This window comes from Podarcis melisellensis (assembly GCF_964234715.1).
Source record: "Podarcis melisellensis genome assembly, chromosome: 9".
NCBI lineage: Eukaryota > Metazoa > Chordata > Lepidosauria > Squamata > Lacertidae > Podarcis > Podarcis melisellensis.
This window is the reverse complement of record NC_138541.1, coordinates 59,790,131-59,807,452: the sequence shown is the minus strand read 5'-3', so window position 1 is coordinate 59,807,452 and position 17,322 is coordinate 59,790,131. Positions and strand designations below refer to the sequence as shown.

Sequence of the window (17,322 nt, the reverse complement as noted above, 5' to 3'; positions counted from 1 at the left end):
TCTTTTGTGCAAATGCACTAGAGAGGGGCAAGAATGCCAACCTGAGACATTGCAGTATGATCTCATAATGAGAAACCATATTTTTATCATTACATCCAAAGGAGGCTAATGTCTCAGTCTTTGATGCAGTGAGACAACCCATGAATTTCCTGAATATACAACTGAAATGGGTTGAGATTATTCACAAACATAGTTTACCTTGAGTTTGTCATGGGACGTATATGGTGCTTCTGGGGCATAAATTCGAAAGATATCAGCCAAGCAACATGCTACAAGGAGACGGACATCTTTATTGGGATTCCTGAGGAAGAATTCTGATGCAAGGTGCAAGGCTAACGGGAGATATTGTTGTTTCTCATCTTCTGAATCCTGGTCCATGTCCATAAACGTTTTCACTACCATCTATGAGTAAAAATATGAACACTTCTAATTTTCATTAAGCATTGCTCTCTCCAACTTCTACTGCAATAAACAATTTATTCAACATATTGACACTACAAGTTTATATAACATACACCAATTCAGTATTTGTTAAGCTTCTTTTATTTACTGTTATTTACTGTTATTCATTACACAGGGTAGGCCTGAAGTATGCACAAAATCTGCAGTACAAAAAAACTCACATGAAAAACCCAAGTGGATACCCCAAAAATAGTCTTATAGTAACTGAGGGAGGAAACTGACAACTGGATGGAAGGGAATAGAATGCATGGCTGGAACAAGACAGAAAATCATGGACAAAGGGTAGACAGAACTATCTCATTGTCTTGATAGTTCACTTTCTGATTCACACTGAGATGCTAATAAGAAATGTCCTCAGAGATGGAAGAAAGCTACCTACAGATATCAACTGAAAAATAAAGAATTTACTAGAGCTGGTACTAAACACAAGAGTGTCCATCTCAACCTTACAAACACACAAAGAAGCAAACATATCCCAAAACTGCCTGATTAGGAGGACCGAGTATGCTTAGTAAGCATGAAATGTTGACTAATTGTTGCGGGAGGAGGGAGGGGGGGATAGTGTAGGAATGAAACCACGACAGACGAGTAGTAGGTGGCTGGGACCTTGAACAGCAACTCTTCACAGTACAATATTTTGTTGCAGAGCCCTACTTGTAAATACTAATTTATGGAGTTTGTTGAACTTTCAAGTTATTGCTCTGATTTCTAGATGAAAATAAATATTAAATACCAATGGGTCAATGATCCTTTAATTCTGATTCATCTTCTAGATGACTAGGCAGTCCTTTCAGAAAAACTACAACTGCACAACAAGGCCACAATAGCAGTATTTCTCTCATGCACAGTCTACTTGACCATCCTTCCTCTATGTCTTAATTGAGATTAGCAGATTTTCTAAAGAATTAACTGTTGAATAACTGCACTAAATAACACTGGTACATTACTTTTTGTAACTTGAATTCAATAAAGTAGATACTGATTGTTGAACTATGTAATTATTTAATTTCTACTAAAAAATATTTTACAAGACATTTGTGCTTTCTGTAAACCAGGATATCAAAGTTCTGTGGGGGGAAACACCCACCTACACAAAAACACAAGCCAAATACATAAAAAAAAAACCACTAACTTCTCCCTCATGTTGCACTATTAGGAATTTGGGAATACAGTACAAACATTATAAGTAAGCACTAGTAGATCACTAGATTACAATTTGTAATGTTATCAAGACATGCAACAGGATTAGTTAATATTTCTTTTACAAAACAGCATGTACTCATTAAGCAATAAGCACATGCCTGTTTAGAATGTGTTACAAAGACAAACTCAAACAGATACGTTTTGAATATCAGGACACTTTGTTAATTATTTCTCCCCTTTAATAATGTTTGCTCTCTACAATGTCCACCCCCATTATACACGATCCAAGTGATTATTGTAATTGAGCAACAATTGTGTGTAAAGCAATCTAACGCGGCCTTATAATTTGCTATTCACCTGCTAGCTTGGAACGAACAGCCAAATGGCAAATAGTCCAAGCAACATGTGTGCCACTTACAAATATTATGCCAAGTTCACGTTTGCAGGTGATGTGTGCAAGTGCTACAAATATTTGCTACCATGTCAGGTTGTACATATATCTCAATCATAATTTCCCCGAAGAACTACTAATTCTTGAAAGCAGAATTAAGTTGGAGCGCACATCAACAGTTTAGTCTGGAAGTAACCAGTTTGCTTCAATTCACTACAACGCTCAGCTTCTGAACTTGAAAAACTGAAAGAAAGAAGTATGCCAAATTTCAATAGCCAAGATATGGTAACCCAATTTGGCACAATGGCTCCTGAGATTAAGAAGCAGGATTTTATATGCTTGGATACCACTGGACCTCATTTTGAATCAAGATGATGGATCAAACTTTTCAAAAAAAATTCAAATCTACACTGATTCTCAGTGAGAGTTACTGTTGGCTTCTCAGATTCCCAACCCATACCAGGCACTCTTCCCCCCCCCCCCATGCCTTTATTTGAACATTACTAACTTCAGAAGGACGTGGGTGGTGCTGTGGTCTAAACCACTGAGCCTAGGGCTTGTCAATCGGAAGGTCGGGGGTTCGAAGCCCCGTGACGGGGTGAGCTCCTGTTGCTCGGTCCTAGCTCCTGCCAACCTAGCAGTTCGAAAGCAAGCCAAAGTGCAAGTAGATAAATAGGTATCGCTCCGGCAAGAAGGTAAACGGTGTTTCCGTGCGCTGCTCTGGTTTCGCCAGAAGCGGCTTAAGTCATGCTGGCCACATAACCTGGAAAAACTGTCTGCAGACAAACATCAGCTCCCTCGACCAGTAAAGCGAGATGAGAGCCGCAACCCCGGAGTCGTTCGTGACTGAACTTAACTGTCAGGAGTCCTTTACCTTTTAACTTCAGAAAGGCTACATTGGGCCTCCAAAAGGCCCCTTCCCCTGGAAATTAGATTAAGGTTCCATTTCAGTTTCTACTGGGGGAAGGGCAGATAGAATCACTAAACATTGTGGCAAAATGAAACTTTGATCCAATCTACTGGCAATTTGATTTAGTTTAACTTTGCAATTCCTATATATTTCCCCACAAGGGACATCTCAGTCATCAGACTTTATGTTGACTAGCCACTGGGCTGAGATCCCTTGTGATTTCACGGCAACTCAGTGGTGGGGAAATTGAATAGTAATGACAGTTCACAGCTCACAACCTTTCTCCTTTGTAATTTAATGCCTCTTCTGTCCAGCCATATTCATAATGAGCAGTGTTTGAAATTAGCCAGCCGCATTTTGCACCTGGCTTTAAACAACTTGTGACCAAGTGATGATGCCTGGGTACCTGGATGGCACCTGACATCTCCACCATCAGGAGGTGCATGTCTGGAGTCATTGTATCTGGGCTGTTTTCACACATCAATACCCCTTCCTGTAGAATTCTATCAGTTAAGATTAAGATTAAGATAAATTTATTGTCATTGTCCGTATATACACAGTATACACAACAACGAAAATCAAACACCCAAAGACCGGGTTCACATACACATTTGCACGTATCTCCAACACTCTCATCCTATTCAGACATAATCTATAAAACATAACATAATCCAGAATATAACATAACCTATTAAAGGCATAACATAACCTAAAACCTATCTCATTCCTTCCTACTCCCTGCTTGCTATTTCTTGCAACTGGCCCTGAGATCATTATTTAGTGCAATCAGAGCTCTTGGATAGAAACTATTCAGAAGGCGTGTGGTTCGTGTTTTCATTGTCCTATATCTTCTGCCCGAAGGCAACAGTTCAAAGAAGTTGTGAGCAGGATGGGTGGGATCTCTCAGGATATTGTGTGACTTCTTCAAAGTGCGAGACGTGAAGATCTCATCCAGGGTTGGTAGTTGGAGCCCAATAACATTCTGGGCAATTTTAATTATTCTCTGTAAAGCTTTTTTATCCATTTCAGAGCTGCTCCCATACCACGATAATATACTATAAGTTAAGACACTCTCGATGGTACTGTGATAATAGGACAGAAGTAGGTGCTGAGATAGATTCAGTCCCCTGAGCATTCTCAGGAAATACAACCTCCCCTGCACCTTCCTCACAACCATATTAATATTTGCAGTCCATGAGAGGTCCTCAGAGATATAAATGCCCAGGTATTTAAAACTACCAACCCTCTCCACCTCCTCGCCATTTATGTGCAATGGTAAAAATACACTTTTCTTTCTCCTAAAGTCAATTATGAGTTCTTTGTTTTTTTTGGTGTTAAGCATAAGATTGTTTTCTTTACACCATTGAATTAACCCCTGTTATATTTTATCTGCACAATCTGAAAGAATATCTGGAACCAAAATGCTTTTTCTATGCAGCCTGAGCAGGAGCAGTCACCATCAAGAAAAAGAGGTAGGAAAAGGTCAAGATATATGTGGATTGTCCCTGGATCAAGTGACTCTTCAAGTTCTCAAAGCTCTTAACCTAGCTCAAGGTTGTAATCTGAACTAGCCAGATGTTTAACTGAGAATCAATCACGCTGGTCCATCATTTGAAAAATAAGACTTTAGAGCTGTCTTGCCCCAAAATGGCAACTAGACATTCCTTTTTGGTGACCGTAAAGAGCCATTGGCGCCTAGCTTATATATCTGAGTTTCTAACAATGAAAATGAGATCACCCTTTTTCAGGAAGTATATTCCTATACCTGAGTAAAGGTATATATTTGCATTAAATATAGCAAAAGTAGTATTTAAATTATGTTCCGTGAGAAGTCTGGTGCTCTGGGAGAAGAAAATACATTGTACATCAACTATTTAGGGAGAACAACCTATTTCAAGCAACATTGCCTTCTGATATTATTTTGAAATAGCACTGCTCTCACTGCTTGGAACAAAACCAAAACAGATATAGTTCTGGGGCATGTGCAAATTTCCAATTCAAAGGAGACTCTTGGTAATGAAACCCACAAAGTTCCTCAAATTAATTTAAGCCATCATTTAAAAGAAAATCCTATATGTAAATACTGTGTATACATTTTTCACATATTGGAAGTATGTAAGCTAACAATGAATCTAGATGAATGAATCTAATTAAAAAAAACTAACGGTTGTATCCAATGCTGTGCCAGCATGGTTCCACATGGAACTTTTGTTTCCTCTCCACCCCCCAGACACCCCCTACATCTTCTCCAGAGGTTCCCCAAACCCTTAGGAGCAGACTTTGAGAGCAAGCAAGAGGCTGGACTGGACAGAAAGTGGAAGCTCTGTTGCACAGAAATATGTTGCATCAGTAGGGCTGCAGTGTTACACATGATCCTAAAGCTTACATGGATAAAACTTTGTACTGTTTTCCAAAAAAACACACCACCCCTGCATACTGGTGTTCAGACAGGTCATGCTCAGGAAAGGAGAACACACTGTCCTATCACATATGGGCACACACTGTCCTATCACATATGGGCAGAAGAGGAGATCCATTAAGAAGACTTTCTATTCTATTTGAAAGTTTAATTGCTGTTGGCACTCATAAATGGTTTGGTAAGACTACTGTCAGGGACTCAGGAGCAGAGGCACAGGGGAGAGAGGAAATGGAGAGCGAAGGGGAAGAATCTGAGGGCAGCGTAGGGGAGTATGAAAGTGGCCCAAGAGATTCCATGAGTCTCTCCAGCGAATCAGAAGATTCCCAGAGGGGGGCGCCGATGGCCAGGGCAGGGGGGGTCCCAGGGGGGACACACCAGAAACAAGGGACCAGCGGGGACTCCCAAAGCAGCAGTGGGAGATCAGGACCAGCTCATCCGCCAGAGCGTAGTGAGGGGGAAGAGTCACATGTATCAGAGCCAGCTTCTCCTCCAGCAGGGAGAGGAGATGAGTCAGGGCTGGCCACGCCTCCATCGCAGAGTGAGGGAACGGAGGGGAAGTCAGGTTCAGCTAGCCTCCCCGAAGGGGGAAGCAGTGACAGGAGCAGTGTTACGGTCAGGAGGAAGGTGACCGGCTGGGCGCATGCGCCAAGTTCAAATGTACAGGCGCGCGGCACAGCAGGAAACCCGGATTGGGAACCAGGTCCTAAAGCCCGCCGGAGAGAGGGGGAACACTCAGGGGACTCCTCAGCGTCAGAAGAGTCTAGAAGAGGCGAGACCCCAGCGGACAGGCGGGCCCAGAGGAGAAGAGAGCAAAGGAAGAGGTGGAGCAAGGCTAGAGTCTTAAACTGGTGTCTGGGGGGAGGAGATTCAGACGGAGCTTCAGCAGTCTAGAGTTTGAGACATAGAGCTGCGCGCCGCGGCTTTGAAATCGAAACTGAACTTCAATAAAGACTTTTGTAAATAGTAACGCACTGGCGTTGGTCCTTTGTGAACTGGGACCTCGGGCAGCTCTGACAACTACTCTTACATTTTTTTCATAATCAAGGACACAATGATTATGAAATTAATAGAAATAAATCAGCAGAAAGAAGTAATTAAGTAGGTAAAATACTTAGTGACTCAGTTTTGCATGAGCACGAGACAAGTGATGTGCTAGCATGTACTGTACTTGATCCATTACAGTAAGACTAAATGGGGCACTCTGTAGTGCTAAAAATATCTTCCTCCAAATCCCAAGGGAAACTATAAGGTGAAGGATACGAAGAAAGTATTTTGAATACACACTTCACATCCAAAAACTGAGAGAAAAGTGGGTGCCTACCAATTTGCTATCAGGAACTATTCTGCCACTTTATCTTGCTTGGGGGTAAGCCCAACTCTGAGGAGTTTCACTTCAGAGTGTAGATGTGGCCTCCCTGAATGCTGCATGCCACACAGAAGGCTAAGCTAGAAATCTTTTCCATTACACAAAGCTCCCTGTACATAGAAGCCTAAATGTGTCCAGAAGCATTCAGTCATGAGAGCACCCACTTGTAGTCTGAAGTGGTACTGGTTAACCACTTTCGTAAGAAGTGGGCCTTAAGTTCAAACAGCTTTTTACTGCAGAGATTTACTACAATAAGCAGCACCTGGGTCCTGTAGAGCAAAGACTCCTGGAGAACTATGAGGAGGGACAGCACCAAAGGTTCTACATATAAAGGACACACCAAAGTCTGTGACACAATTTCAATTTAAGAACTAATTTATCCAAAGCAATTTATAAAGCCACAAACCTCACTAGATGCAGTAAAAAAATAGCACCCTATCATCAGCAAATCTGGCTACTTCACTGCTCACTTCTAACTCCAAGCAATTTATGAACAAATTAAAAAGAACCGGCCCCAATACTGATCCTTGGGGGACCCCACTTTTTACATCCCTTTAATGAAAGAACTATCCATCTATTTCTACTCTCTATGACAGGACCTTCCCATCATTCCTTTTTAAAGATTGGGATTACATTTCCACAGTGCTATTTTTCTGGAAAAAGAGTTGCTGGAACTCACCATGAATGCCTTTCTCTTTCTCTTAGAATGGCAATGGCACCCACTGAAGAGGTGCTGGAACTGAGTTTTGGAGAGTTCTCCCTGAAAAAAAGCCCTGCATTTCCAGCCCTCATGTATGGAAGCTGATATTACGGACAAGATACATATTTTTGTTAAAAGACCAGCTATTTCACTTCTGAAATCTTTAAGAACTCTCAGATGGCTGTAACCTGGACCCTGTTATTTGTCAGTTTTTATTCTGTCAATAAGGCCTAGGATTTTGTCTCGTCATGACTATTTGTCTTAGTTCCTCAAACTCACTTCCTGTGAAAGGCAAGGGGATCTCACTGTGAAGACAGATGTAAATAATTCATTCAGTGCAATATTATACGTATTCCACTTTTAATCACACCTTTGGTTCCCTTGTAGTTCAAAGGTCCACAAATAAAATTACATGGCATCCAAAATTATTCAGGAAGCATTTCCTAACTTTGTCCTTGCTACTGTCTTTTGTCTTCCAAATGATGTCAACTCAGAACTGCTGTTCCTTTAATTTTAGTAAGTGTACATATGACGACAGCCTTAGATATTAAGTCAAGCTTAATAGGAGATGAAGAACAAGAATATTGTTAGGCTTCACTAGACTAACATCTCAGTTTAATCCAGGCATAGGCAAACTCGGCCCTCCAGATGTTTTGGGACTACAACTCCCATCATCCCTGATAACTGGTGTTGTTAGCTAGGGATGATGGGAGTTGTAGTCCCAAAACATCTGGAGGGCTGAGTTTGCCTATGCCTGGTTTAATCCATGCTAATATTTTGCTTAGCTCTTTCCTAACTGCAACACAACATCAATGTAGGAAAATAGATTAGAAGCAGATACAAAACATTAAACTTCATCAATCAATCAATCTGGTATACTAGTTTAACTTTTGGTATGTGAAGGGTCCTGTCACATGGTTTAAAAGAAAATACTATTATTTTTTCTATTTTCCCCTGACACTTACCAACATAAGAAAACTTCAATAGCTGGAATGAAGACTCCATCACTGCATCAGGAAAATAACATTTTTATTTTTGCTTACTTCATTGTACCAGCTGTTGAAACCAGTAGCTATATCAGCTTGTGCCAAAAACACAACAGATCAAGAATGTGGGTCAGGTTTTGACCTACGGCATGGATGGCTTATTGGCTCAGTGCCAAATTTATCATTAAAGGTCTGGATTTCCTTGAACACTTCTGTAATGAATTTATATTTTGTTAACTATAGTGCATGCTATATTAAATACACAAGTTACATATTTCAGCTAGGTAAGAGATCATTTTCCATATTTGTTACATTCTCATGTTTCAGGGGGAAACTCTTTGTACACAAATAACTGGCACACATAACCGTTGAAGCTCCTGTTTTGAATTTAGTACATCCCTTTATTGTTGCCCTTACTGTCCATTTCATTGCATTTTTATATGATATGCTATTGTCAGATGACTGTTAAATTAATCAACTGAAGTGATATAGCCTTATGTCATTTGAAGATTTATTTTTAAACAAATCTATTTTCCTTCTTTTTTGGTCTTATTTCTTATAAAGAAAAAATTCTTGCATTTACCAAACCTTTTTGAAGACCAAATGTAAGCAAGTACTTTAAAACGATATCCATATTAAGTATCAATTAATCAATCTTTATTGCGGTCAAAGACCAGACAACAAAAATAACATAAACAACATGTACTACATCAGCATGAAGGGGCAGACGCGGTAGACAAAATAGAAAATTCCCTATATACTTATTTACATTAAGTATTAAGTATACCATCCTAGATATATCTGTAATTTCATGCTAAAACATAGGCTATTGTTCACATGGTTACTATCAGAGAATTACCTGAAAGCTGCCTTAAAAAAAGAGAGATGCAATCAACTAAGTCCTACTCAGAGAAGTCCCGTAGAAATTAGTGAATCCAAGTTAGCCATGTCCATTAACTTCAATGGATTTACTCCGAGTAGGACTAGCACTTAATAACACTCAGTGTTTTCAGAAAGCAGACTACGATAAAGACAATGACTTAAAAGATCATAGAAGCTGAACAATTTAATGCAGTTCTCACTCCAAATATATGGCTGCTGCATATGTTCAGTCTTTAGGGACCCTGCTTGCTTTTTGACACTTTTGCTTATGTTGCCAGGAGACTATCACAGTGATGCTACTGCACATGCAAGTTTGCCATTATAATTACTGCTGTGCGTATGACAGGAATGTTGCTATAGCTGATGAAATACTTTCATTTCCAGTACACCTCAAAGACTGAAATGAATTAGTCTAAAAGCATTTCCTTCAGGACCAATGACATAATGATGCTCACAATCAATAATCTATTCAGAAGCACATACGCACAAATATAATCTAGATGTTTTTACTTCTAGACTAGTGTTCTGTCCCAGTGAAAATCAGGTGGCTGACTAATGCAAAATGAACACAACTTCCAAGTAAGAAGATGGTCACCCACACTCTGTTCTACTTGTTTACACTTCACTTCTCCTAACATGGGACTAGCTAGGAGCCTGTTTCATAGCTGACATTGCTCTGCACATCCATCTCCAACACTGGAATATTAAACAGTGATATGGTAACTGTATGCATGGTCCACATTTATTCTCCCAAGTCTTGTCTTTAAATTATTACAGACGGGACGGAGGGGAAACAAACCAGAGAGCAGTTACACATAGCTATCTATATTCTTATCAGAGAGCACATGCAAAAAGTTTGTGACTGGAACACTGGTATACCTAGCCCTGTACCAAGGCACAGAGTTCCCAGTGAATGAACCAAACCCCTTAAAAATCAAGGAACTTGAAGAGCAAGCTGAGTTCCCTGAATCCAATGATGAGGATTCTTCTGAGGTGCCCTCTGGGGAAAGATAAACCCATGAGACTGGACCTCTGCCTCCTTGTTCTTGATTCTAATCTCCCTGCACTGCAGCCTAGAAGAGCTTCCTGAAATATTGACCTTGGGCTGTTGGACCTAGACTGATCCTCAGTGCCTGAACCTGGTTTGTTTGGACTTTGCTGCATTTAAAATGCTTGTACATTGGTGAGTACCTCTGGTGAAAGGCTGAATTCTCCTGTAACTAGGACACTAGCCCCTAAAGGAATCCCCTACATGACAAACACATTTAGAAGACCTGCAGAAAGTGTTTAATGAGTTAAGCAGTCTATTAATTGACTGTTTGGTGCTAAATTGTTCAATCATCTACAAAAATACAACATACTGTAATTTCTATAAGTCTTATGAAAAAACAACTGTAGTTGCAGTAGAATGCAGTATGTCCTGAGAATTGAGTGTCCATAAGCAACAAATGTTTACCATTACCACATGGCATTACATTGGCATAATAATGAATCACATGACTTTCATTTTTAGGTCTGAGGAATTAAATTAGATAGCCAGCATTAAAATTGAGCCAGGCTCAACAGAAAGTAAATTACCCCCATCAACTAAGACATGAAATTAAGCTCTGAATTCCTTAGAAATATTATCTAAATAGCTGATTATGAACTGCTAATCAATTGCATTTAACATTGCCATTCACAGTTGGAACAAGTGATAGTATTGTTAAGAATTCTTTCTCAATTAAAGCAATCAGCAACTACTAAAATGCAGATGTTTTAAAGCCCAGAACCCTCTCAACTAAAATGTGAAAAATGGATGGCTCCTAGTTATGTTTCTTTACCGCATACAGACAATGACCATTTTGTACATGTTCAAAGCACACACACATCGTCACAAACCCAGAAGTGGCAGGAAAAGGTGGCAGAACAGAGTGAACTTATACACACTCTGCTGTCGCACACGTTGACCCAGAATGCAACCCCTACACAAATTGGACTTGCCTGTATATGGTTCCCATGATTATTTTATGTGCATACACATTTCCTTTGTACCACACTACCATGTCTTACCAATACATTTCTCTGTGACATCCTTTATCAGATATATCTATCCATATAATTTACTTTTTTAACCACCTAACTCAAGCATGCACAATTACCCCTTTTCCACATTTTCTATCTTCTCATCATTTCAGTCAGTAGAATTCCCATTTCCTACAGCTGCATGTCTTTGATTAACAAAATACACAAACTTTAATGCTTGTGTTTCCTGTGCCTTTTAGCCACACATTCCTTGTGCCATGCATCTTACAAACACACACACACCCTCTCATATGCCTGCCTTTTCCTTTAATACAATTCTTTCATGTTTATCTTTAACAGACATAATTTAAGCCAGAAAGCCTGGAACATGCAAAGTAACAATATAGGAGAGTGCCTCTGATTATGTGCAGAAGGCATGCAGTGTTTCTCAACCTTGGGTCCCCAGATGTTGTTGCACTACAACTCCCATCATCCCTGAACTCTGGCCTTGCTAGCTGGGGATGATGGGAGCTGTAGGCCAAATACATCTGGGGACCCAAGGTTGAGAAAGGCTGCTATAGAGTATACAGAACAGTAATCTAACCCAACATTGTGACAAAACTCTCTGCTCAGAGTACTATATAGTGCAACAAGGGAAAGTTCTACACATGTAGTAGGCTTGTTACCTTATCCTAAGGAATCAAAAAGAGTTTCAGCACTCACAACTTCCTTAAACCTTCACAAACCTTATCCCCAATGCATTGTATTTGTTATCAAGATCCTGCAAATAGGTAGAGAGTAGCAAAGGAATGGGGTAGTTGGGGACGGGGAGAGAAACCATACTCAAGCAAAAACAAAACAAAAACATCACACACTGCGCTTCTCCTTCTCCCAAATGCTTCTTGTGAAAACGCTGACCCCAATTTCATCATTTGCACATGGAGTAGCAAGTTCGGGTGTTTGTTTCAAGACTGGTTCTCACCAACAATTTAACTTAGTTGAGAACTTGAATCTTCATGTCACTGGCAATGCTAACGTTATTAACCAGTGTTGCTCAAAAGTATGCCAATATTTTGATGGCTGACTTAAATTATTTTTGCTCAGCTCATGTCCCCAGACACATCCTTTACCTGAAGCATGAATATGACATCATCATCTGGACTTAAAGGCAGGATGACCTTGAAAAATTCCCTCTGGATTTCAACAGTTTTCAATCATCAACAGCCTGCAGAATGCTTACTTCTAGGATGCTACTGTGCAGCTACACTGAACATCTTATGAAATAAACTCACTGGTGTTTACATGTATCTGCATGTTTCTGACTTCCACCCAGAACATGCCTGTGTCCTTGCTTACAGGACGTCTCCTTTTTAAAACTACTTACAACAGGTAACATAACAGAAATACAAACACAAGGACCACCAGATGCAAACTCTGTTCTCATCTTCATTTTGGCAACATGATATCCAAAAGAACCAGCGAGAACAGCAGGAACTCATTCACCCACTCATCTTCCAAACTGCAATGACTGCCTCTTTTTTACATAAGAAAAACTGAACAGTCACTTTCATAGATGAATAAAAGGACAGAAATCTGGTATCAGAACTGTCAGCATTCAGAAAGCAGTGGAAGATTGTGTCAGTCCTTCAGGCTACTTCGCCACCAACATGACCATTACCATTCTCCAGTAGCACCTAAGAGACCAACTAAGTTTCTTCTGGGTACAGTATAAGCTTTCGTGTGCATGCACACTTCTTCAGATACCTGAAGAATCTGAAGTATCTAAAGAACGGTGCATGCACACGAAAGCTTATACCCAGAACAAACTTAGTAGGTCTCTAAGGCGCTACTGGACAATTTTTTTATTTCGACTGCGTCAGACCAACATGGCTACTTACCTGAATCTATTACCATTCTCTTTCAAGAAACTGCAAAGGGAAACTGCCATGTGAAATTACTAAACTGAATCAAAGAATTTTAGCGTTGGAAGTGACAACTGCAGGAATCTTTTGCCCAACGTGGGGATTGAACCCCCGACTCTGATATTAAGAGTCTCATGCTCTACCAACTGAGCTATGTTTATTTATTGTTTCATTTAATAAACTAACTTTTCTTCAAGGAGATCAAAGTATACATGGCTCCTCAACATTTTATCCTCATAACAACATTCTGAATTAGGTTAGACTGAGTGAGACTGGCTGACCCAAGGTCTGAGTGGGAATTTGAACCTAGCCCAAATATGACACATTAACCACCACAACATATTGGCTCTCCACCTGCAGCTTCCACTCTCCTCTTATGTGCAAAGGAAGGGCAGAACAGAGAGAAAGCAAGTCAGCCAAGGCTTGCCGTGGCTCATTTCCAGTCTAAATTAAACTTCAGAATTATTGGCTGAACCTGGACATGTAGGGATCAAAATTTCATTGCCCTTGGGAAAGGGAACATAGTAAGTCAGGCCACAGTTATATTAGAACCACAGGCTCAGCAAAAGGAAATTTATTAAAAAAACAAACACATCTTAGCAGGTTGCTAAGTAGAGAACTAATAATTTTATCATGAGTTAGAAATTATGGAAGGAGCCAACACAGCAGACCTTTGCAGGAAAGATAGAGAAACACTTTAACTTCACCAGAAAACTCCCTCACTTGTCCAAAATTAGTATGGAAACCAGACAACATGCCAAAGATACTGTAAACTGTTGAAGAGTGGAAGAGGATTAGCATTAGCAACAAGATGATACAAGAGCTAAACTTCAGGGCCACTTTCTAGAGACATGCAAGCACAGTAATGCTACCTAGTTAAAGTGTCCAACTACAACATTAACAGAAGATACTGATAAACAATAGCTACAATATGAATGTAAGACCAACTGTCATTTTAAGCATTTGTATTTGCTCCAGCTTTGCAGACTATTCTGTTACAAGTTAATTTAACTGTTTAAAAGGCAGTCAGGACAGACCCATGGTTTCTATTTTGAAATATACTTATTTGGGATTAATTAAAACCAAACTGAAACATACAAACTACACATTTCACTGTCCATGTAATCTGTAACCAATGACAAGATAGTGTTTTCTCTTCCGTTTGCCACTAGCACTATTAAACTACCTCATTGGCAGCTCTCTCAAAACTTTTCAGAATACAGTATGGGCAAAACAGAATGCAGGCAAAACTTCAAATGATGGTGCCGGGGTGAAACATATTGGTTTCCTTCTAATATAGTATTAACTATAACAGCACTTGGATATACATGAACTACTACCAAAATCCTGACCAGACAACTGCGCAAAGGGAGACTTTACCATGATGATATAATATACACAGTGGTTTTTTCTTCTGGCTATTGCAGTCTTTCACTGTTGCAATGTAAGAACAGACTCACATTAAAACTACAATAAATAAATAAATCTACTCACAGTGTGTTAATGAAATTGACATGTTGCCTTCCCAGAACCTTAACGCCTGAAAGTTTCCCAGAGCTTGTAGGTCCAGAGGACTGCAACCCAAACCACTGTCTCTTTCCCTTCTTAGGGAAGCAGAATGCTTACATGTCCAGTTGCCTTGGTAACAAAACCCATGCATCCCTCTTCATTGGAGCTAAAGGCTACACTGGATTGCATCCTGGTTGACGTAAGAACCAAGACCTTGCTACCTTACCAACATTCCTATGGCAGTCCATCAATGATCTTTCCTGTAGCCTTTCAATGAATGATCTCACCCTCACTTCCCACTCTCTTTAGTGAAGTGTGTGACATCCCAACACCACACAGGCTTTTGCAGAAGGAAGGGGGGGGGGAACTCTACAAAAATAAGCAGGAAGATTCATTGTTCCCCTTCCCAATATTAACTGCAACTGATCTGAAACTTTGGAAGGAGTAGCTGTCATTGGCAAGACTCTGAAGAGATCTGTGGAGCCCCAATATATGATTCAAGAACATCTACATTCAGCAATTACTTCCTTAGATGTGACAACATATAAAGCATTTCTAAATGTATCCCATCAGCATCTCAAAATATTATAGTGACTTTGTGAAAAAACAGCTATTTTACAATCAGCAGGAACTAGAAATAATTTTATGTAACAGCTTGTCAGCCGAGCAATGCTTGAGCTATGCCACATTTCTGGGAAAAAATAGAACAAGAGTTCTTAAAAGTTATATAAACAGTCTTCTCTCACCTTTAAACTTTAGAGATTTTCTACTAGCTTTAAGGATCATAAGCGTCCTATCTCAAAAAAATCATACTAGCATCCCACAACACTCTTGAAAATGAAAGTAAAGCTGCAGGTACAAGAGTAAAACAAGAGCACAATCCTTAAGCAACAAAGCAAGATGAATCACTGTGACAATAACATCTGAAACCTTTCGCTTGCTCAAAGCCAATAAGACAATGGGTGGGAGAAAGAGCAATGGGAAGAGCGCAGAAGAAAACCTGATGAAGGGCGTATTTTAAAACGAAGAACAACATCTTACCTTCAAACGTTTGACTACTTCATCGTTGGTTATTTTATCTGTGATCTCCTTAACTCCAGGAGGGTAGAAGATGATTTTGCCGTCGGCAGGAGGCTTTGGTTGGGTGGATGGGAAATCCATCCTAGTGCTGCTGGTTATAAAGTTTCCTTCTCCACAGTCCTCTACCGGCCCCTATCGGTCAGAAAACAAAAGTTCAGCGGAATAGAGGCGACTTTCCGAACCTTTTTTTCCCCTTCCCTCCCCCATTTCTAAACCTCGATTCAAAAGAAGGCCCCTGTGTTTCGCAGCGGCGAGGCCCAGGGCTTAAAGTCCGCAGGACCGGGGTCTCCCCGGATCCCCACGCCACGTCCAGCCCGGCGCTCTCCCTCCCGACACCTTTCATTGGGCGGCTGCTCCGAAGCCCAACACGATTACTCTGGCTGCCTCGCGGTTCACAATGAAATGTTAACATTTTTTTTTAAAAAAATAAAAATAAAAGATGGAAAGATCGCCTCCCGCGCCCGGGCGAGAAACGGGTCTGCGGAGAGGAGAGAGAAACGGAGCCGATCCCGAGACAGGCACTTCTTCCACCGAAGCCAGGAGGCGAGGCCTAAACTGTTAGGCCTCAAAACTATCAGGAGACAGGGAAGCCGACCGGAGGAGGGGAGGAGGAGGAAAGCGAGTCAGGCGGAGGGGGGACCCCGAAAACAACGCAGCCCCAGCCCGCCACCCCATATCCCCCCCGCCCAGCCAAATCTGAAAACTCTTCCCCTCCCTGGCCGGGCCTGGCCTCCCCGCCTCAGGGACGGCGCCGCTTCCCTCAGGGGAGGGCGCAGGCCACTCTCCATCCACTTCTCTCAACTTCCACCTCAGGACCCCCTCCTGCAGCCCCTCGCCTCGTGTGAACGCCCGGCTCCGGCCCAGAGGGTCTTCCCGGCTGGTCGAAACGCGCCACGCCGGCGGGGAGAGCCGGGGAGGAAGGCGGCGAGCAAGCGGCGGCAGCGGCAGCAACAAGAGACCCGGACCCCAGGGGCGGCCGCCTCGCTCTCTGGCTCGCCCGCCCGCCTTTTTTTTTACCTCATGCAGCTCCGGAAGGTGCAGCATCGAGCGGCCTCCGGGGGCGGCTGGAGCCGTGGAGGGAGGCGCGGGAAGGGGCTGCCGCTCTCGCTCCGAAGACGACGACGACGACGGCCGGCGCCCTGCCTCGGCGACTCGCTCGCCTTCCCTCCCCCCACCGCGGCGGCGGCAGCAGCGGCGGCCTCAGTCCCGGCGGCGGCTGCTCAGGCTCTCAGGGAAGGAGGGCTCGGGCAGAGCGTGCGCCTCGCTCGGCCGCCTCGCCCGCGGGGAAGCAGCGCCGCTCCCTGGCCGGCCTGAGGAAGAGCAGCCCAGGAGGAGGAGGTGGAGGAGGAGGAGAGTCGCCGCCGCCGCCGCCGTCCCCACTATGCCGGCTTCTCCGAAAGCCGCCTCCCTCGCGTTTCCGCGGAGCCTGAGGGGGCCCAAAGGTGTACGGCTCTGCCTGTACCTACCCGCCGAAGTCCCATCCCGACGACCGGTTTGCCCTCACGGGTCTCGGCGGCTGCTCCCGGGTCGTGCGCGCGCGCGCTGGCG

General features: G+C 42.2%; 1 protein-coding gene across 1 annotated transcript in view; it reads right to left on the bottom strand.

The window, feature by feature from the left end:
- PDS5A (PDS5 cohesin associated factor A) overlaps positions 1–16,979 on the bottom strand; it is a 56,059-nt gene extending 39,080 nt beyond the window's left edge. Inside the window, 3 exon segments of the mRNA XM_081924344.1 lie at positions 199–402; positions 15,736–15,906; positions 16,792–16,979. Of these exon segments, the coding sequence (XP_081780470.1) occupies positions 199–402; positions 15,736–15,906; positions 16,792–16,818 (402 nt within the window). The 5' untranslated portion in view covers positions 16,819–16,979.
- Positions 16,980–17,322: the final 343 nt, after the last annotated feature.